Raw genomic sequence first — 23,622 nt, 5'->3', positions numbered from 1 at the left:
GAAAATGAATACAGAGACTAGAATGCATAGTGACCTGTGGAACATTAATAACCTGGATTAAGGATCAAAGGTTCTATCAAGTGACACAGTGAATGCAAAGGGAGGGGAATGGTTATCAACCATGCATTTCTTCTGTTCATTCTACTTTCTTTAATTCTTCCTATCTACCAATCTCATCTCTGTCACATAATGACAGACAGAATAAGGATACTTAAATGAAGGCCAGTTACATGGTTATATATTATTACCAAAGCTTATAAAGCTTATAATATTTCTGACTGAGTTTTAGGCTAACCTTTATTATATCCCAGGAGAAGTTTCTGAATATATGACAATTTGCATTATGTTTACAATTATTTCCATTTTGAAATTGATTGAGTGTTCTAAAAATAAGAAAACCTCAGGATAGTTTGATTCTTAAAATGCAAGCTATTTAACTGCTACTAACAACAATCACAGCACCGATAAAATGAAAGCTTTTCTCAAAATGCTATCGTTTAAATTCTATTGCAAATGACATTCATTTTCTGCAACAAACATCATCTGCTATATTTGTGAGATATATATATATATATATAAAGTTATATATATATATAACTTTGAGGCCTAGTTTTGTTACTCAATTAATTTAATTCTTCCTAGCAACCGCTTTGTCGAGGGTACTTACGTATTCTTCATAAGCCTCATGGGCTGGAGGCGGGGGTGCCCTGTATCCTGGCACTGTGGTTGCCCCCCGGGCTCGTGGGGTAGGAACGCCTCTCGCTACGGGGGGCACGGGAAGAGCCCCACGGGTCACAGTGGTCCCTCGAGGAGTGAGAACACCTCGTCCAGGTGGCGGAGGAGGAGGAATGGCACCGCCACGGCCCCTAGGAAAAACAAGACATGCAGAAGAAAAACAAGTGAGAAAAGGGACTAAAACAGATAAAACTCCCATCTTATAGTCTCCACACAATAGGAAGAAACCAAATTTATTTCTGCATGTCTTTGTATGTGTGTGTGTATTTAACTGAGATTCTTTAGAATGTAAAATACTTTTTAACCTCCACAGAAGAATACATTTTGTAAATACTAGTTACAACTTAGTTATGAAAACCATGTAAAATACTTGGATTTTTTTTTTTTTTATAAAACTAAAGCAAACCAAACCAACCAAACAGAAACCAGCTGTTGGGCAAATAGTTTGTAAAATCTGTATTTTCTTGTTTTGCTCACTTTTATTGTTAAAAATGGCACTGCCCACATGAGTGGCCATTGCCCAGGTGATACAGTTAATTACCTTCATGCTTAGGAAGGGGCTTGGTTATGCTAATATGTGCCTGAGGAGGGATTTTCATGCTGAAAAGTTTTAAAAGGAGGAGCGTGGAGGCCGTTTTGGAGAGAGGCCGTGTGGTTTCAGAGACAGGTCACGTGGTTGTGGAGAGAGAAGCAGCCGAGATGGAGGCATGCGGATGGGGGAAAGGAGGTGGCTTAGGCTAGTGGGGCTTTTAATTCTAGGGAGAACCAGAACGATTCTCCTGGGTGTGGAACCTGGGAACATGTGAATGGGTTTTGGTGCCTGTGTGTTTCTGTTTACTCATTGGCCAGCATGAGGCTAGAATAAAGATAATGGCCCACCATTTCTTGGCTCTGTTGTTTCTCTACGATCTATCTGAATTCAATGGGACCCTGCATGTGCCAGGTGGCAGCTACGACTGCTGCAGCTACTGGCTTTACACCAACCCATTCTCCTTTTATTCCAAAGTGCCAAGAAGACCTAAATGAGAGCATTGTCTAATATCTGACTCCCTGCATCACCTACGAAACTGAGTTGCTCAATGTCAATGTCTCATCCATGCTGATGATATTGACAGTAATGTGCAAAGTTGTCATTTACAAAACAAAAATCTGCCTGCACTTTGATCCTTAGTAAAATGTGAAACTCTAACCATGGTGATACCATTCTGTTTATCACAGCAGCTGAAGCTTGAGGTCACTTGAAATCATAACTCACTGTCACTGATTTATTATCATGTATGTAATCCAATGAACTAATATAATTTACTTACCTCCAGTAACTATGGTGCTAGTGACATGCATTAGAACTTGTAATAAAAAAATAGACTAAATACTCTGTACTACAGTGCTTGACACAAAAGTAACTTGTACTAAAAGCCCAGGATCAAATGAATGCAGCCAACTTTCATGGTCTTCTGAGGCCTTTGGAAAAGGTTGAGTGTTTGTCTGAAGTCTTTGGGCAGAAACATGGTTATTTCACTTTTTATTATGTCTAAAAGGCTGGCCTCCAGAAAGTACTGCTTTCAGCAGGAACACTAAGGCTTTGGGAAAAATAATGATCCTTGGGATGTCAACAATCACCCTGGCTGCACCCACCGATGGGGAATGTAGGTTATGCTTTCTGCTATGAATAGCAGGCAGCTGGCTCTTGCTTGCTTGCAGAAAATGAGCTTTTACAAGCAAACAGTAAGAATGCTGGTAAAGCTTTTAAAAGTTTTAAATAGATTACAGAGTTGATGAATATAGAATTATCAGAAAACTTATGGTGAGTCTAATGTATAGAGAATGCCCTCCTAGTCTGGGGAGAAACTGGAATACAGAAGACCCAAGGAGGCCAGCTGCCTGCTTTAAGCACAACATAGCTGAGGAGGCAATATTTTACATTATCACAATAATGCAACATTCTATATTATGGTACTATAAAAGCACGGCTATAAGAAAGGGTGTAAAGACCAATATCACCGTCACCTTCACTGGGCCAAGCACCTACCTGCTTCTGCATAAGTAGGTGAGCATATTTCTAGGTTTGGCCAGATTGTTCTGATTTAGAACCGTTTTTCCTAGCTTCCTCTTCAGTTTAGCATTTTTAACACACTCAAAAGCGTCCACCTGTGGCTAGTAAATTATATGTCACTAACTTTTAACTACATTCATAAGTCCTGGGTATCCCACTGAAGAACCACAGGTGAGTATTAGACTCCCTGGGCCAGAGGTGGATTGTTTCCCCCTGATGAGTCAAATCAGATTTCTGACTCTGTAACAATTCTTCCTGTTTTAAAATTTTATGATCCTTGCATCAAATCTAATTTCCCATTCTATTCCTGCATCAACTGTCTCCGAGGCGCAGCCCCAGCAAACCTGTCTCCAGAATCTGACTCACTGCATCCTTTCCCTGGAATTATTAACCCCATGTCTCTCTTCTCCAGTTCAGCTCAAGATTCATGTCTCCTATTTTAGGATATGATCCTGGCTGAATCCACACTACAATATCCTTCCCTTCATATTTCTGACTTTGGGGACTGGATGAAAAAGGCAAAGGGATTCAGACATACAAATTGGTAGTTACAGAATAGTCACAGGGATGTAAAATGCAGCATAGCAATATAGTCAATAATAGTGTAATAACCAAGCATCATGCTAGGTGGGAACTGGAAATATCAGGGGAAACACTTTATAAAGTATAAGATTGTTTGACCTCTCCGCCATACATCCAAAACTAATACAAAATAATACTGACTGTAAACTGTATTTTAAAAATAAAAATTTTAAAAATATAATCTAGGTATCAGTTTTACTACTTTGATGGGAATACTCTTGACTGTGCTTACCACAGCCTACCGATTTCAAAATCTACTGGATTCGTTTACCATCGTCATTCCACCACAACCCACAGTTATACTTATTCCCGTGGACTTCTATCTGCAAAATGCTTTCTTTGGACTTTATGGCTCTGCTTTTCTTCACATTTCCTCCCTCCTCTCTCTTACTCTTCAACCTCCTTCTCTATTCCTGCCCCCCCCCCCCCCGAATATGGCCCTCCCTATTTTCTGTTCTCTATTCTCTTTCCTTTTCTCCTGGTGTCCCCTATAGTCCCTAACTCTAATGGTGGCTATTATCTGTTTCCTTCCTAACACATGCCATAGCTTGGATTATGGGTCTTGTATCAGAGGTTCTTTAACTTGTGTGCAGCACATTACAGTTACATGACCTATGAAAGATTCCAAATTTCTGAGCATACTCCAGGTCAATTAAGTCACAATGTCTGGAGACAGGAAGCCCTCAATCATTCCAATGGTCAGACCATTTTGGAAAGTCCTGCCTTATATGCACCATCTAATTTGAAAATCTTAACAAACTTGCTATGTAGCCTTTTTAAAGCTATTTTGAAGGTTGAATACCAAGGCACAGAAAGTACAAGTCACCTGCCAAAGGTCCGGCTAGCACATCCAAAGAGCTAGGATTAATTATAGGAATAATTACAGTCTTCATTTAACTTGGATATTCATCTAATTTTATTTGATATAATAATTCCTAATCAGACTAGAAATCACAGATTTATTCTTGCCTTGGACCCTGATTCTTCTCCAACGTCTAATGAAGCATTAATTCCTATAAATTCTAATCTCTAATCTAGTCCTTTATTTCTACAATCTAAGTGGTGTTCATTTTTCTTTTGGAGAATGGCTTGCCTTCTCACTGGCTTGTCTGCCATGCGTCAGTGTCTCTGTCCTCCCTGTCTGTATCCTGTTATCTATCACCCACAGTGATGACTGAGTAGCCTTTTTTCAGAAACAAGTATTATGACTGCCCTCTTTAATAAATTCCATCAGGTCTATGTATAATAATTCTCATTATGGTAAACAAAAACCTTCAAAATCTTCCCCTCATGTTTCATTTTCCACTGGTTGCTCTTACTCAGCAGGTAGTGGTGATGTGTGTTAGAACTGTCATATCTTAATTCTTCACTTATGTAATATAAGTTATTATACTATGTATGTGATGCTTTGTTTTCTACTATGTATGTATTATCAGAGAATTAGTTTTCATAGATATTTACTGAAACAAATTTCTTTAAATAAATTTTCAATACATTATTATAGAAGTATAAAAATATTCCAAGGTACCATCCTTTTTGAAAATATGTAACTAACAATAAAGTCACAATTTCATAAACATGTACAAATTACCATTAACTTATGTTATCAAGGGCTCTCTGATCACCATGGTTTTCTGTTTTGAGAAGCTACTTCCTTATTCCCTCTTATTTGTAGACATATTTCATCATGTGATTTAAAATAAAAGACAATAGAGTTCTGCACAAATTATTTTCATTACTGTTAATATATTAAAGATATTAATACAGCATTAAAAGTATGGTTTAATTTTCAAAATAATTTTTTACATATGCAATTATCAGACTTAAAGGGTTATCTATAAGATCTATGGAATATTAAAAATCAAATGCTTTCAAATTTTTAAAGATAATAAAAATCTAGACCATAGTGTACTATCCTTTATTAAATCATTAAAAGGATTAAAATCACAGTACAAAATTTTAGTGAAATAAAAATCACATATGTTTCACTCAAATATTGCAAATGTAATATCACATTAAGCAACTTCAATAACAAAATAAATTTACTAAAACAATGATTTTATAATCTCTAAAGCAAGTTAATATATTATTTTAAAAAGTGATCCCAATTTTAAAGAACATAGAATTAGAAAAAAATTTTGTCTCCTTTGTAGACATAAATTGTCTTTTCTTTTTAACTATAAGAGCAACAATTTCATGATTTAAGCCACATGATCTCATCATTTTAAGACACCTGCTATGCCATTTCACAACCCATCATGATGAGGTCAGCACCATACACTGTTTCATAAAAGGATGATTATATAAAAAGTATGTCCATAAAAAAAGCTGTCACATTAACTTTTAACAATAAACAAATATTTTTAGATATTATTAAAGAGCTCTGCTTTTATTTTTTAAACATAAAAATAGAAAAATAAGCTCTAGAACATTTCAGAAGCATTTCTTTAAGTCAAATGTAATTTCAAGAATTGCCACATTTCACCTTTAGAGAGCTATCGCCTTTGTATTCTATTTGGAAATTTATTGTTCTTAATTATTTTTCTGGTAACTTCAAAACTGTTTCAGGTATTTATGGTTTAAATATTAAAATAGCAGTCTTTTGATTGTGCCAACTGAAAATATTTAGAGTATAATTAAAAATAATTTGAATCTTAAAAGTATTTTAGAATCTCTCAAGATGATTTCTATGCAATATATGAAATGATATTCTAGATCTATGTCTTTCAGAGATTTGAAGGACAACTATAATAGGGTGAGAGAATGACAGAATTACAGTGTCTGTGTGTGAAGGTTACAGTACTTGACTTCTTTGCAAACCAATGCTTTCGGTTGAAAGTTTGACAAATTCAGAATCCTACAAAACACATTCTGATGATCAAAGACATTGCAAAGTCAAATGTAACTAAACTTTAAGTACTCTTACCATCTGCCAAGCAAGAAGTATGCTTCTGGACTTCTTTACTAGTGATATATCTATCTATCTATCTATCTATCTATCTATCTATCTATCTATCTATCTATCATCTATCATCTATCATCTATCTATCATCTATCTATCTATCATCTATCTATCTATCTATCTATCTATCTATCTATCTATCTATCTATCTATTTATCTATCTATCATCATCATCACCTATCTCTACACATAGCTGGCAAGACCATGTCAATTCAAGGGCCACTTAAGACAGAATAATTTATAACTTCCTCTTTACACAAGGTGATTCTGGTTCAGAAACATGTGATTGTATCATCTGCATGCCTTAAGCCTGGGGATAGAAACAAACAATAGAAAGATTCAGGTTTGTTCCTCTTATTTTCTTAGGAAAGTAGTTAAGAACTCAAACTGTGAATTCTGAATCAAACTACCTGTATGACATTGAGCTAATTTTTTACATCTTTCTGTCCCTCAAGTTATCATCAGTATAGAGTATTTAAGGAGTTAATTTGTGCAAGTTCTCATGTTGCTCTATAAGCATCCATTGTTACTGCTTCTGTGGAGATGCTGCTTATTGTTGCTGATGTTGGTGCTTATTCCTTGCTGTGATCATGCCACAGAGAAAGCCAGCAAAACATTGCTCTCCTTATTGGCTGTTAATTTACTTGAAGTAAAAACCAATGTACCTTGAAGGCGTTGTGGGGGCTATTCTGATCCCACGGCCTCTGATACCTCTGCCCCGACTGGAGTCTTCTGAGCCATTTAAGTAGGATAATTCACGTAGCTGTTCCTGACGAATTTCATCATTATAGTCCTAGAAGGCAAAAACATGACAGGATGAGTTAAAAGGTGAGCATGGGGTGCTTGGAGCTTAACAAACACAGTAAGAAAGGAAATCTTTCATTTATTTTCTGGAGCCTTGTATATAAAAATCCAAAAAGAAGTAAAAGTGTATATACTTTAAATTCTTCTTTTTATATAAAGAAATTGAGGTTGTTTTATTTTTCAAGGAAGTAAGTACTTAGCAGGAAATCAGATAACTTTTATGGGGATATCACTTGATGTGTTAGCTCAAAAGGGAAGAGAGCAATATAGAGTTAAGTTCTTGAAATGGCAGGGTTATGACTGCTGACAATAGAGTCAATGAAAAACAACTGGAATGGCTGCATAATACTCATATAACTTCTGATGTATAAACCAAAAAGGGCCGATCTCAAGGCCCAAAGTAGATAGGATCATGTGCTAAAAATAATTTAAAATTTTGCAAATAATAGGAGACACTTTCAGACATCTGGGGAGCTGTGTCAATCCAACCTAACAAATCAATGGGCAATGTTTAAAAATAAGGAATATTCTGTATTCTAGCATTGGACTGACAGAGTGGTAGTGATAGCAATAACAACCAGAGATTCAGTCAAAGTCAGGAGGACTATCTCTCTCCTTCATCAATGTGAAAATGATCAGTCATTTCAATACAACCAAAGAGTGGATTTGAGACACTAAAGATGAATGCTATCTTCAAAAAAGCAAGTGTCAGTCTTACATGTTCCTCCTGGTACTAATACACACATGCACCTGGTTAAACAGTACAAAACTAAGTAACTGGTTATTTTTACTGATTAGTGGAAATTTAGTCCTGTCCAAAGCATTCGTGAGTTTATTTGTTCCACAACAAATGGTCCTTGCTATTTGGCTTCAAAAATGTTCATGTTTCTGAAATGTCCCTGGGTTCAAACAGCCCATAATGTTTACTTATCTTTTTGCCTTACAGAATTTGTACATAAAATGTTATCATTTTTTAGTCTAATAATTGTGTTGCAGCTGTAGTGTCAATAATATCCTTCTCACTTAGGAAATCCTCGCTTGTAATGGCTCAGGGGCTTAGGTATATGGGTTAAGATCAAATCTTGCACAACAGAATTTATATTAACCATGAGTATTGAGGAAGTGTCTCACAGTTATAGAAATGCTCAGAGAACAACAAGTTGAGGAATGTCTCACGATGCATGGCCGGTTGATGTGTCAGCATACATCATAGATCTTTTGGGTGTGGATGAAATATCTCCATGGACTTTTTTTGACAGGACCAAATTTCTTGCAAGGGTTTTTGCCAAATTGTCAATCAGGTTAAATTCGTTTTTTTAGTAAACATATAATTAAGTGAATTCAATCTAGTAAATTTTCTAGTGTTGAGTAGAGGTCTAAGACTTAGAACTAGAAATGTTTGTAAAGGTGAGCTAACAGAAATGATGTTTGAGACTTAGTTGTGAGACCAAAAATCAAGTCCATTATCTCATCAAATGATGCCAGTTCAAAAAGAAAAATTAAACAAAGAGGACTACACCAAACTAAAAAGTTTTGTACAGCAAGGAAACCATCAACACAACAAAAAGACAACCTATTGAATGGAAGAAGATATTCATCAGTGATACCAATGGGAAGTGATTAATACCTAAAATTTGTAAAAAACTCATACAATGCCACCAAACTCCCCCCAAATAATTTAATTTAAAAATGGCAGAGGATCTGAACAGACACTTCTCCAAAGAGGACAAACAGATGGTCAAAAAGATGCTCAATATCACTAATCATCAGGGAAATGCAAATTAAAACCACAATGAGATAACATCCACAATTGTCAGGATAGCTATCATCAATAAATCCACAAACAAATGTTGGCAAGATTGTGGAGAAAGGAAACCCTTGTGTACTATTGGAAGGAATGCAGATTGGTGTAGCCACTATGAAAAGCAGTATAAGGACCCTCAAAAAAGCAAAAATAAAACTGCCTTATTATGATGTGCTTCCATGTCTGTGTACATATCTGAATAAAACTCAAAACTCTATTTCAAAGGAATACATGCACCCCTATGTTCACTGCAGTGTTATTTACAATAGTCAAGATTTGGAAGCAACTCAAGTGCCTAACAGTAGATGAGTAGATAAGGAAGTGACACACACCCATATACACATAATGGAATATTACCATTTATGACAGCACGAATAAACCTCGACAATATTACAATATTATGCTAAGGGAAATGATGCAGTCAGAGAAAGACAAACAGTATATGATTTCACCTATAAGAATCTAATGAACAAATTAAACAAGCAAAACTGAAACAGACTCACAAGTACAAAGAACAAATTAATGATTGCCAGAGGGGAAGGACTGGATGAAAAAGGTAAAGGGATTAGGAGGTCCAAACTGGTAGTTACAAAATAGTCATGAGGATGTGTGAGGTACAGTAGGGAGAATGTAGTCAATAACATCATAATAACTAAGTATGGTGCCAGGTGGGTACGGAAACTATGGAGGGGACCACTTTGTAAAGCATATAATTGTCTAAACACTATGCTGTACATTTAAAAATAATGCTTGAATCTAAACTGTCATTGAATAATAAAATTTAAAATATGATATCAGTTTAGCTCCATTTACATATGTGATAATGACATTAAATAAAACTGTGTACACTCACCCATACATCTAGAAAATGTCAGGGTTGCCTTCAGCCTACAAAGATTTCTAATGCACGGCTTTACCTACAAAAGCTGCCTTGATTACAAGCAGAATACTAGTCACTCCAGTAATTTATTTTCTTATTTTTAACATGTTTTTTTATATTTATTCTCTTAAGTACCTGGTTATAATAATATCGTGCTCAACAACACAGTCGGCTGATAGAAAGCAATACAGTAGAAAATTACAGTTTTTAACCAGTCATATGTTATTCAATTTATACCTCTGAATTTTCACATTCAAGCAACAGCCAAACTAAAGAAAAAAACATGTCTAGTATTTTATTAGGATCAGGTAATATGATAAATTACTACTTCTGAGTGAAATGACCAGCAACCAACAAAATGAAAAATTCCATCATTTTCTCATGTAATATTTTAATAAGAAAGGGGATCTTTGCAGCTTTTTATCTGGGGAAAACCAATGGACTCTGAGGGTCCTTATGAATTATTAAAAATGTACAGATTTTTGCCTGACCAGGCAGTGGCACAGTGGATAGAGCATCAAACTGGGACACAGAGGACCTGGGTTTGAAACTCTGAGGTCGCCGGCTTGAGCACAGGCTCATCTGATTTGAGCAAGACTCACCAACTTGAGTGCGGGTCGCTGGCTTGAGCATGGGATCTTAAATGTGAACCCATGGTTGCTAGCTTGAGCCCAAAGGTCATGGGTTTGAAGCTCAAGTTCGGTGGCGTGAGCCCAAGATTGCTGGCTTGATCAAGGGGTAACTCGCTCTGCTGTAGCCCCCAGTCAAGGCACATATGAGAAAGCAATCAATGAACAAGCAATCAACGAGCAACTATTGTAAGATGCTGCAACAAAGAATTGATGCTTCTCATTTCTCTCCCTTCCTGTCTGTCTGTCTCTATCTGTCCCTCTCTCTGATTCTCTCTCTGTCTCTCTCAAAAAATTAAAAAAATAAAAAGTAAAAAAAAGTACAGATTTTAATTGTTGGCAACATTGATGGTTGAGATAAAATTTAACAAATTATAACAAATTCAATGTATGTGAACATTTATTTTAGAGTATGTATATTTTATATCAGAATCAGAAAATATATCATAATAATGTGGGTGGAGTCTTAGTCATTGTATACTCATAAAGAATTTCTCTTCAATGTCATTGTCCCAGGAAAGTTTAGGATCTTCCCTCTCTTTCCTTGGGGACAGATGTCATAGTGTGGGGGTTCTACAGGCTTCCTTGGCTCGCTCCTTATTTTTTTTTTTTTTTTGTCACAGAGCATGTTCCCTAATAAAATGCTTACATGTTTAACCCAACTTGCCATTTGCTTCCTGGAGAACCCAAACATCTGGAGTGCTGATAAAATCAAGTTGCTGATATTACTAAGCTGAGAGTTTTGGTAAGTCTGTTAACAGTAATGCTGGTGGAGCCTACTGCACTAGTGTATTTCGATTAAACTGAAGTACTTGCCATTCTACTTAAACAGGATTACGTACAGATCAAATATAAAACTAATTACTGATTATCAAAAAGGGTATAATACATATTTTCAAGAAAATAAATTGTATTTTTTTAACACTTCTCTTGATATGAAAATATGAGTCACAGAGTGGGAAACACAAAGCATATTTTGGGCAGGAATTGGAATAGCATGGTTGGCACAGATGAATTGTGGAACAATGAAAATTTCAGTGCATGTACATATGTGTTGTGGGGTAAGAGAGAAAGAATATCAGAAACCACAAGAAATTTGAATGCAGGAGTAGGAAGTAAAGGTATGACTGGCAAAAGTAGAAACAAAAGAAGTTTTTTGGATCATAAATGACTATAATTATAATGACTCATTTGCTAGAGGAAAAAAGAATGAAGAAAAAGATTGGAGGTCAAGAACTTATATTTAATCTTTATCATTCTAAGTTTAAAATGTCAAAGAGATATTAAGGGTTACCTTAGAAATTCAAATCTGTGTTAACAAGTAAATTTGAATGTCATCCACACATATTTGTAACAATTGAAGCACAGAGATTGCCTAAGAGAACACTAAAGTAACACAGTGACAGAAATATTCTAATCATACTTGTAATGCCAGTTTGTATAACTGAAGATAATCAAGTGACTTATTAATTCTAATATTTGGATCATTAAATATTAAATGATCAGGCCTTTTAATAAACTCAGGTTTTTTGAATTGGACAACCAAACTATATATACCACTGTATTTATAGTAATAAAGCATCTTAATGTTACAAATGAAGAGGGTTTTTTAAAATGCTTAAATGTAGGAATAGTTGAAAACTTTAAATATTCACTAGACTAAATATCCTGTGTATCATTTTATAAGATAATATAATTTTTTAAACAGGAAAATCTGTATTCTTTTATAATAGTGTTTATTTCCAGTCCTTCAATAAGCACAGATGTATCTTTGAATTAATTTTTCATAACTACTACCTAAGTTTTCATAACTAGACCATCCTGTTAAACATTTGTTACATGCTTTGATGAGGCCTCAGTTATATAAAATTTTAAAGATACTAGCAAACAAAATTGCCATTTACCTTGTAAATGTTATCTTACTAGAAATATACCATATATTAATTTTTGTCTAGTATAGATTTCTAAAATTGTGGAGTTATAAAAAATATACATGAATGGATGGTTATAGTTTTATGGCATTTTAATTTTTATGTTAAATTTGCTAACATATATTCACTGAAATGTGAAAGTATAAGTTCACAAGTAGTAGTAATAATAAAAATCTATATTTGATATTTTAGTATTATTTTATTTTAAATTTAATATTAAAAGACCCTTGAGAAAGAAATAAATAATCAGCTGAATACTCCAAAATTAGAAAAAATAAGGCCTACCCATATATGATGACAATGTTCTTGTCAAAAAAATAAATCATATTGGTCCTGACTGGTTGACTCAGTGGTAGAGTGTCAGTCCAGCATATGAATGCCCTGGGTTTGATTCCTGGTCAGAATACACAGGACAAGTGACCATCTGCTTCTCCACCCCTCCACCCCTCTCCTCCTGTAGCCATGGCTGGATTGGTTTGAATGCATCGACCCCAGGCACTGAGGATAGCTCTGTGGAGACTGTGCCTCAGGCTTTAAAAATAGCTCTGTTGAGAGCATGGCCCAAGATGGGCAGATCATTGGCCTCAGATCAGTTTTGCTGGGTGGATCGTGGTCGGAGCTCATATGGGAGTCTGTCTTTCTATCTCCCCTCCTCTCACTTGGAAAAGAAGAAAAAAAAAACATACTTATGGAAGATTTTGTTATTATTTTAGATAGGATTCCAAATTACTGATATTACACACTTCAAATAATAAAGAATGTTTTACTACTTTGCTGTACACTACAGTAAATAAAACATGCAGGCTAAAAGTACTCCTTAACTTGCAAGTTAAGTTACAAAGTTGCTTTAAAATATGCTGATTGATAGGACATTTTGATTTCAGAAAAAGGCAGTTTAAATAACCAATAGGGAACCTTTAAATGAATCTATCAAGGCCTGAATAACACAAGCATATCATACAAAGACATTTAATAAACTGATCCAATTTTAATTTTCCTGTAATATTTAAAAATTTTGCTTTCCTTTTTTTGCTATCAAAATCAGTTTTTAAAATTTGCTGTCTTGAACTCATACCAGAGATATTTACAATACTTGGATGATCCTTTTGCTCAGGCTGAGGCAAATCTGCCCTATGAAAGAGTTTTCATGAAATGCATGAGTGCTCCTTTTTTCAACTCTGACAAGGCCCTCCCACTGTGATGACATACGGTATAAACAGTATACACCAAAGCTCAGAGCAGACAGATGTCTGAATGTTCCTAGAAAGGACTCATGCTCATAGTCTGCATCTTAAATGTATATGCATAATTTCCCAGTTACATACACTCATGTCCATCTGCTCTGATGGCATTTTGCCCAAATACAAATTGGGAAGATTATTTCACTTGTGCGTAGATGCCAGGTAATGACAGGTGTAGACAGGCTAGCAGGAGGCACAGTGAAGGACCATTTTCTTGCCAAATTCCCTCCTCTGAGACTCCGATGGACACTGTTGCCTCACATTTAAAACTGTGATTATAACCACTGGTAACCAGTGAATGCATATTTGGCTCTACCAAAGCCAAGACTATCAGAGGATAGCAGGGGAGAACGAAATGCAGACTGTAACCCACCTGGGCCACAACAAAGAGGCCTGGGGATTCCCCAGCCCTTATGAACAGCTAGGTTAGGATGCTCTCATCAGAGTAATAAACAAAAACATGGGGGAGGTAATGGGTCCTGTGCTCATATCAGATCTGTAGCTGAGGGGAAATGGGTAGGAAGCTATTTCAGAAACCAACTAGAACTATGCTGAATATTACTTAGCAAAACATCTTAGCTATTAGATAACATCTCAGGGTGAGTTTTATTCAGCCCAGGCTAGGGACCAGAAAAACTCATTAACAAAATGTGGTAAAAGAATAGTCAGTTAAGATTTATTAAGAGTCTGCTTGGTGCATGCCTCAGCATAAGGTCTATATAAAGGCTTCATAAAGCTTACTCATCAGAGGAGATCGACTATCATCACAAAGTAAAAACGTTGCTGACTCTATAGAACTGCTAGCTGGGGTGATTTCTGTACCCAAGGATGTTTTCTCCTTTCCCTCCATTATTACAGTTATACTGCACACTATTAACAAGCATAAAAAATAAGATAAGTATACAGATTTTACGTATTTTTCAGGGTTATTGGAAAAGGTGGCTTCTATCTTGTTATATTTTACCTTAGTAACCATTGGCCACTGATATATGAAGTCTAGGAACCAAGATCTTTTGAAACGGACACCAGACATCTCATGTATTTGCTGTTATGCCTTCCTTCATTCTAGCTTATGAAGTCAGTCACTACCTCAGTTTAAAGTTAGAGTGGTAGATCGATATTTAAATAATATTAAATGAGAGATTTAGGCTTCTTTCTAAAAAGATCAAGTTCTATTATTTAGATACAGTCAAAACGACTTATTTTCTTCAGTAACTTTTTTGACAAGTTACTGTACACATGATACAGGATCTCTAGCTGCATTTTAGGTTGAAATATTCATCCATTTAATATTTTGGCATATTATATATACCTTAATTTAGAAGTATAAAAGCTGAACTCTTTGTTAACATAAAATTGATGATGCTTATTGGTACATTGATCCAATGGGTCCAAATTCTTGTTAACAAAGGAATAATCATATTAAGGATACATTTAGAGGAGAGTGCCAATTCTGTGCATGAAAATTCTGTTCATTGATAGAATATGGGCTATCTGAATAATTTTTATAAATAACCTTAAAATTTGAGGCCTTCTAGAAAAATTATATATTCAAGATATTAATAAATCTAATCAGCCTGACTTTTAAAAGTGCCTAAAGTGGTCTTGCTAAAATAAATCATCTTTTTATTTATTCAATATATTTTTGAGCAGCAAGTTAGCACCAGGCACTGATGCAGGTCCTGGAAACACAGTAGAGGAAAGCCCTTGAACCAGTGGAACTTAAGTAAATACAGATGGCAAGATCCTTACACTTGATCATAAAATGTCAGAGCAAGAAACATTTCAATAAAATACCGAGACAAAGAAAAAAATGCTTCTTAATATATTCTGAGACCCTGGCTGATTGACTCAGTGGAAGAGCATTGGCCTAGCGTGTGGAAGTCCCGGGTTCAAATCCCTGTCAGGGAACACAGGAAAAGCAACCATCTGCTTCTCCACTTCTCCCCCTCCCCTCTCTGTTTCTCTCTCTCTTTTCTTCTCCTGCAGCCATGGCTCAAATGAGCAAGTTAGCCCTGGGAGCTGAGGATGAATCCAAGGCCTTGTCTCAGGTGCTAAAATAGCTCAGTTGTGCGTGAGAGTCTGTCTCTCTGCCCCCTTGCCTCTCACTTGATTAAAGTAAGCAAATAATAATAAAATAAAAATAAGTAAAATAATAAAAGTTAAAAGAATAAGTAAGTAAATAATAAATAAGTGTTTTCTGAATTTGCATTTGTTCAATTCAACTTTAATTTTTTTTGTTAGTTTAAAAAATAATTTATTCCCAATATTATATTAATGTTTTGGTGGCTGCTACTTTTCACATTTTATTTTACTGAATAAAAGATTAAACTCTACATTTCTGTTTTAGAAATAAAAAGATCAACTGAGAAGAGCTATACAGATATGGTGACTCCCTAGAAAATCTCTCCTAAAGTTCTCCTTTGCTCTCTCCCAAATGAGAACATTGTAATCATTCTTTCTGACTGTGTATTTTAATCAGGAAAACAACTACCTACTCAGTAATGGTAACTTTAAAAAAAACTCTTTGAAAAGAGTATAAAATACGTTGTGCATGCCTTTTTTAAGTGACCTTTTTATTTGGCAGCTTCAGTTACCGCCATATTTAATAATAAATAAAAATCTGTGCATAGTATTCTACCTGAATATTTAATCAGATTAGAATAGAGCAGTTCTTAAAGATAACAGAAGTGCTACTTTTTCAGATAATGTGTCAGAGGAGAGCAGAGTCCTGTCCCAGATGGGAGAGGTGACTGTGGCACAGGAGATGAGCACAGGTAAGCAGGAAGGAGGTTGTCTGCCTAGGATGTAGGATGTTAAGTGAAGAATGCCAGCTACTGACTGAATACTTAGAAAGGGAATGGAAGGAACAGTTGATGAAAATTTTAGTTTCATGGTTAGTAGCAGAAGAAATGGACTTGTAATATATGAGTGCAATATAGTGAAAGAAATATTTGGAAAAAATGGAAAAGAATCATGTTCACATATGAGACAAAAATTCCATGTAGCTGCATGAAATGTCTTACTTGCAAAGTGGAAAGAACACAGATTAAGAGTCTGAAGACCTGGGTGTACAGCCTTCATGCTTTCCCCTGTTTCCATTGGCTTTGCTGCTGGAACAACAGAAACTATCTGTTGGATTGCTCAGCTGTGTTTCTCTTCCTCAATTTGCTAAGATTTTCCATGGAGAGTAAATTGTCTCTGCCTATCCGTAAAGTGGATTTGTTCAGCATCCCAAAGGTTTTGTGTTGGGGCCTCTTTGTCAGGGGCAAACCCCTAAGCAAGGAAGGCCTTGATTCTTTGCTCTAACAGGACCATGCAGAGCAGCTGGCACACTGGGCTGCTCCTCTGATGGGTGACCAGGACATCTCTCTGTTTCCAGGTTTCTCCCATAATCCCCCAATCCCACAGGACATCTATAATCTACATAGTTCTCCTCAACAGCACCGGGCCAGTGGAACCAGGGAGCCCCTTTTCCTCCATGCAATGGACTGCACAGCAAGAAGTCCCGATCAATCCTATTCTGCAGAAGGCGTTAATGAAGGAAGCCATGAGATCCTTTTGACAACTGTGGGATTGGTGGTCCTTTTCTGAGGCTCCTTTCAGGACTTGGATCTCCTCCCTCTCTCACCCTGCATTTCGAGGCATAAAGATAATGCCTTCTCTCTCGAAATCACTTGCAACATCAGATACTTCTAGACCATTTAGCCTTCCTGCCAATATGCTTGTGTATGTTAAGTCCTTTCAACCAAGACATGGGAGCAGTGGTATCAAGAAATAGCATTCAGGTCACAATCTTCTTCAACTCCCTTCCACACTGATTTTTAAACTCTATTCTGCAAACTTTGATTGGGAAAAGGTAACCATTTAATGGCTCCAACATTAGTTCTGTGCTCTGTGGTGGTATAACTTATTTGTTTTTATTCCAGGGAGAGAAATTTTAGGCTCTCAGAGGTGGAGATCAGCCAAAAGAATTTCAGTTTTTATTTATTTTCTAAGAAATGCAGGCTCAAGCAACATCTGGATACTATCTACAATGCTCCTGTCCTTTGTCTGAAAAGGAGACCTTACTTTGTTCTAAAGTCTAGAGTACCAATAGCACAGGCTCATACCATATAGTGCTGGGGACAGAAAACAGGGTTTCTCTTACACCTGTACAAATAGAGCAAGGCCAAGAACTGAGAAGGGAGCATTTGGAACTCTTACTGCTTTCCTCAGTAAAGAAGATATTATTAATAAATATATTAACATTATACAGAGTCCAAATAACAAATATGCCTATTTGTTTATATATTTATTCCAGGTGCTATAGATACAGTAAACAAGAGAGCCCTCATTGAGCTTATATTCTAATGTGGGGAAACAGACCCAAAGACACAAAGGAATAAGCGATCTAATTTCAGACAGTAATATGCTGTGAAAAAAAGCAACAGAGCGAGACAGTAAATGTAAGTCTCCCTCGTGTCTCTGTTCTTAAAAAAAAAAAAAATCAAATGTTATCTGTTGACAAGAAGCCTTTAAAAAATAAGTAATTCAATTAAATTAAATTAAAATTTCCAATTTGAGGGGATTCTTAAGGTGTGGTATGATTCTCTCTTATGTGGTTAGCCCAGGCGTGGCCAACAGTTTTTGCCCCCGAGACAGATTAGAAGGAAAACTTTTTTCAGGGGCCTGAGGAAATATTAAAATTAAAAAATGTTAGATACAAAAATGATTTGTTTATGAAAACAAAATTTTATTATGTAATTTGTTTATGAATAAAAGTGAGTGAAAAAATTTTAATATACAATATTATTTTAATAAAAATATATTTTAATAAAAATATAATTACATACTGTATAAAGATCCTAACTGTATTGTAATCAATTGAAACAATAGTTAATTAATAGAATGAGCTTGAAGGGGTTATATTGCAAATAAAACAATTATTTTGTTTTAAAAACAGCCTGGACACGATTTCAGTTATCGACTGCAGCTATTGTCTAGGATACAATGCCACTTGATTCAGGACACTTGACCACAAAAATAACGAATTGTTTGACCTTGGGTGTGCACTGGCAAACTCCGCCTAAAAGAATGTGGGTTTCACATCGCTGCTAAACATCAAACAGTTCATATCGAGCACAGATGAGTACAAAAGTTATAAATCTTTATAATGGAATTTTTTTAAAAAATGAAGTATCACAAATCCATTCGACCAATTATTGGAAGTTATCCCTAGATTAGTCACATGCAGAATTCTTTTCCACGTATCACTATCTTCTTAAATATCTTGATTTCCAATAATCAAAGACGCTTCCACTTCTGAGTAGCTGAGATTTTAAAGTAGCAGAGAATATTAAAAATTTAATCATGGGCCTCATAAACTCATTATGCGGGCCGGATTCGACCCATGGGCCATATGTTGGCCATGCCTGCGTTAGCCTATCTTCTGGGTAGACATGCAAATATTTAAGAACCCTACTTATGAAAACATATAAAAGGCATAATCTCATAATCATAAAAAAGAAAATAAATATATTTATTTATTTATTTTTAATACCAACAATTTTTTTTAAAGATTCTTTTTCTTTTTTTTTATTCATTTTAGAGAAGAGGGGGAGAGACAGAGAGAGAGGAGAGACAGAGAGAGAGAAGGGGGGAGGAGCTGGAAGCATCAATTCCCATATGTGCCTTGACCAGGCAAGCCCAGGGTTTTGAACCAGCGAACTCAGCATTTCCAGGTCGATGCTTTATCCACTGCGCCACCACAGGTCAGGCGAAAATAAATATATTTAAAGGAGGCATCAAGGGATCAAAAAGAGAGAGGTGCAATATTAGAGGTCAAAAAGAACAATTCAGGCAGATTTCCATGCATAAAGTTATGAAGCGATGAGACAAAAGTGTTTAGGATTAGGGAACAACTAATAACACAATGTTCCTAAAGCACCATGTCTGAGGTGCACAGCAGGACACGCAGATGGAACACAGATCGGGAGACAGGAGCCTTGTGTTCTGAGGACAGCTAGCACTCACAGATTGGCCTTTGGAAGCATCCCTCAGGAATGTAATTGAGGGATTGGAGTTGAAGGGATGTCATTCAGTTGCTCTGTAAGAAACCAAACTATTATAGAAGATTTTTATACCAGTCCAGACATGGAACAATGAAGGTAGGAATGAGGGCAGAATTTGAGTTCTACTCTAAACTAGTTTTGTCCCTTTAAACAAGTCACGTATGTCCTCATTTTCATATCTGGAAAATGAAAAACTGGTCCTAATGAACCAACTAAATAATCGCCAAGGTATGTCCACCAGACTTTCTCATGAAGAAGGCTCCATGGATATCAACAGGAGGGAAGGCTACTGAACTTTTACTTTTCTACTGCAGAATCAAAGTATAGAACAGAAATGTGCCGCCTCCCTGTCTATTTATATAATAATTTCTTCATAAAACACATAGTCAAGTAACATGTTGCTTTGCAAACTATCTCATTTTTTATATGTTTTTGCTACCAAGTCACTGAAATAAACAAAGAAATTTTTACAAAATCAGCTTTAAAAAGTAGCATCAAACTCTCCTGAGGAGAAAGAGAATGTTTCAACAAAGGATTTACGCTTTGGTTTGTTGTACCAGCTTTAATGCTCGTGTAGAATATGAATTGCGATTGGAGTCTGAAGACTATAGTAGCAGTAAAGGGCTTTTGTGGTTATTAAACACCTCAGCTTTACTCAGGCATTTAGCAAACCACAAAAGCCATTAATTGGCTGTCTTCTGCATCATCACGGATATTGCTTCCAAAGCATCAGTAAGTACAGAGCAGATCTATGGTTCTCTTTCCTCTATCACCCTCCAGATAATTTATAGATTAAAAATACATACCCAGATATTGCTTTTACAATGAACAAGGACATTCTTCCATGAGGTCTGATTTCTATAGGTTTCTAAAAAACACTTAATTCTAAAGTTAATTCACTTGATGCCTGCAAATTAGCCCTTTTGAGGCTTGAAACTCAATTTGAGTAATGGCTTTGTGCTGAAAGCTAAAAAGATATTTGTAAAATCTTGTTGGCTTGAAGACCTGTATTGCTCTAAGTTATTGACTGATGTTTATACAGGTGACGATGTGCACATCAGAGAATCCAACTCTCACCAAATTACTCTTGTAAGTCCTCCAAATTACTTGAAACACAATTAGAATTATGTGTTTCCACTCAAACTTTCCATAAACTTTGGTTTTTTCCCTATTTAAAATATAATTTTAGTATATTACATATACAAAACGATATTGGATGAAATGTCAAATCCTGCCTAAGCATTACAAAGATATTTATTTATATTCATTATAACTATCAGTGCAATACAGATATAAAAACTAAAAAAATAATCTGAAAAGTAATTTTGGATAAATTAAAAACTCAATCAGAATTTGAAGAGAATAAGAACATAAGCCATAGACTTGGAAAAAAAAACATTTTCAAAAAGCTTATCTGGTTCCTGGCTGGATTGTTCAGTGGATAGGGCGTTAGCCCGGCATACGGATGTTCTGGGTTTGATTCCTGGTCAGGGCACACATGATAAGCAACCATCTACTTTTCTTGCCCTCCCTTTCCCCCTTCTCTCTCTCTTCCCCACTCCAAGCCAGAGGCTCAACTGGTTTGAGCACCAGCCCAGGGAACTGAGAATAGTTCAGTTGATTTGAGCATTGGCCCCAGATGGGTGTTTCCAGGTGGTTCACTGTTGGGTTGCATGTGGGAGTCTATCACTCTATCTTCTCTCCTCGCTTAAAAAAAAAAGCATATGTGATAAAGGACTGTTATCTAAAACATACAAAGAAGTCTGAAAACTCAAAAAGAAGAAAACGAACAAAAGATGAATAGACAATTCATCAAAGATTATATACAGATGGCAAATAAGCACATGAGAAGGTGCTCAACATCATGTGTCATTAGTCAATTGCAAATTAAAACAACAACACATCTATTAGAATGTCAAAAATTAAAAAACAAGCCCTGGCAGGTTTGCTCAGTGGTAGAGTGTTGGCCCAGCATGTGGAAATCCTAGGTTTGATTCCCGACCAGGGCACACAGGAGAAGCATCCATCTGCTTCTCCAACCTTCTCTCTCTCTTTTCTCTCTGTCTCTCTCTTCCCCTCCCGCCACCAAGACTCCATTGGAGCAAAGTTGGACAAGGTGCTGAGGATGGCTCCATGGCCTCCATCTCAGGCACTAGAATGGCTCCAGTTGCAGGGGAGCAATGCCCCAGATGGGTAGAGCATCACCCCCTAGTGGGCATGCCAGGTGGATCTCGTTTGGGCGCATGTGGGAGTCTGTTTCTCTGCTTCCCCACTTCTCACTTCAGAAAAATATGAAAAAATTTTTTTTGAAAACAATGACAACACTAAATGATAGTAAAGATTTAAAGCAACAGAAAATCGCATATTTTGCTGGTGGGAATGCAAAATGGTGCAGCCACTTTGGAAGAGAGTTAGGTGGTTTTTTATAAAACAATACATACTCTTTCATACAATCCAGCAATTGTATTCCTTGTTATTTACTTTTCCCAATGGATCTGAAAATTTACATCCACACAAAAACCTTCATAAATGTTTATAGCATATTTACTCATAATTACCAAAACTTGGAGGCAACCAAGCTATCTTTCAGTAGGGGAATGTATAAAGAAAATGTGATACATCCTATAATGGAATATTATTCAACACTAAAAAGAAATGAACCCTGGCCAGTTGGCTCAGTGGTAGAGCATTGGCCTGGTGTGCAGGAGTCCCAGGTTCGATTCCCGGCCAGGGCACACAGGAGAAGCGCCCACCTGCTTCTCCCCCCCTCCCCCTCTCCTTCCTCTTTGTCTCTCTCTTCCCCTCCCACAGCCAAGGCTCCATTAGAGCAAGGTAGGCCCAGGCACTGAGGATGGCTCCATGGCCTCTGCCTCAGGCACTAGAATGGCCCTGGTTGCAACAGAGCAACGCCCTAGATGGGCAGAGCATCGCCCCCTGGTGGGCATGCCGGGTGGATCCCGGTTGGCGCATACGGGAGTCTGTCTGACTGCCTCCCCGTTATCAACTCCAGAAAAATACAAAAAAAAAAAAAAAAAAAAAGAGATTTCAAGCCATGAAAAGACATGAAGGAAACTTAAGTACATACAAAAGTAGACAATTTCAAAATGCTACATACTATTAGATTCCAAACATATGACACACAGTAAAAGGAAAACTATGAACATATTAGCAGAATCAGTGGTTGTCAAGGGTTAGGGAAGAGAGTTGGTTAAATATGTGGAAAATGGATTATTTTAGGGTAGTGAAATTAATCTGTATAATACAACAATGGTGGATAGCTGTCTTAATCCATTCAGGCTGTTATATCAGAATATCTTAGACTGAGTGGCTTATAAAAAACAGAAATTTATTTCTCACAGTTCTGGACAATGGGAAGTCCCAGATCAAGGAGGGGACCGATTCAGTGTTTGGTGAGAACATACTTCTTGGTTCATGAATAGACTTTTTTTCTCTGTGCCCTCACAAGGAAGAAAGGGTGTGGGATCTTGCTGGGATCTCTTTACTAAGAGAACTAATTCCATGTATGAGGGCTCCAAATTCATGATATAATCACTCTCAAACCCCCACCTCCTAATACTATCATCTTGAGAATTAGGATTTCAACATACGAATTTTAGGGGGTCATAAATATCCAGATTAGAGCAACATATGTCATAATACATTTGTCAAAATCCATAGGACATACAACTCCGAGAGTGAACCCTACTGCAAACTACGGACGCTGCGTGATAGGGATGTGTCGCTGTACGTTCATCAGTTGTAAGAGATGTACCACTATGACGGGGAATGCTGATCATGGAAGAGGCCACGCATCTGTAGGGGCCAGGGGTATCTGGGCCTTATTCTCAATTTTGCTGTGAACTCCAAACTGCTCTAGATAGTAAAGTGTATTAAAAAGCTCAAGTAGGATATGATTTTGATGCATGATGCTATGAAATAAAGACTATT

General features: G+C 36.4%; 1 protein-coding gene across 2 annotated transcripts in view; it reads right to left on the bottom strand.

Moving 5' to 3' along the window:
• KHDRBS2 (KH RNA binding domain containing, signal transduction associated 2) overlaps positions 1–23,622 on the bottom strand; it is a 567,387-nt gene that overhangs the window by 207,141 nt on the left and 336,624 nt on the right. For both annotated transcript variants that reach the window (XM_066361370.1, XM_066361371.1), the window contains 2 exons: positions 6,998–7,125; positions 668–866 (listed from right to left, as the gene is read on the bottom strand). In XM_066361370.1, coding sequence (XP_066217467.1) covers positions 668–866; positions 6,998–7,125 — 327 coding nt within the window. The remainder of the gene's footprint in view (positions 1–667; positions 867–6,997; positions 7,126–23,622) is intronic.

This window comes from Saccopteryx leptura, chromosome 1, assembly GCF_036850995.1.
Source record: "Saccopteryx leptura isolate mSacLep1 chromosome 1, mSacLep1_pri_phased_curated, whole genome shotgun sequence".
NCBI lineage: Eukaryota > Metazoa > Chordata > Mammalia > Chiroptera > Emballonuridae > Saccopteryx > Saccopteryx leptura.
Note: the sequence above shows the minus strand (reverse complement) of the source record. Positions and strands in the feature narration are given on the sequence as shown.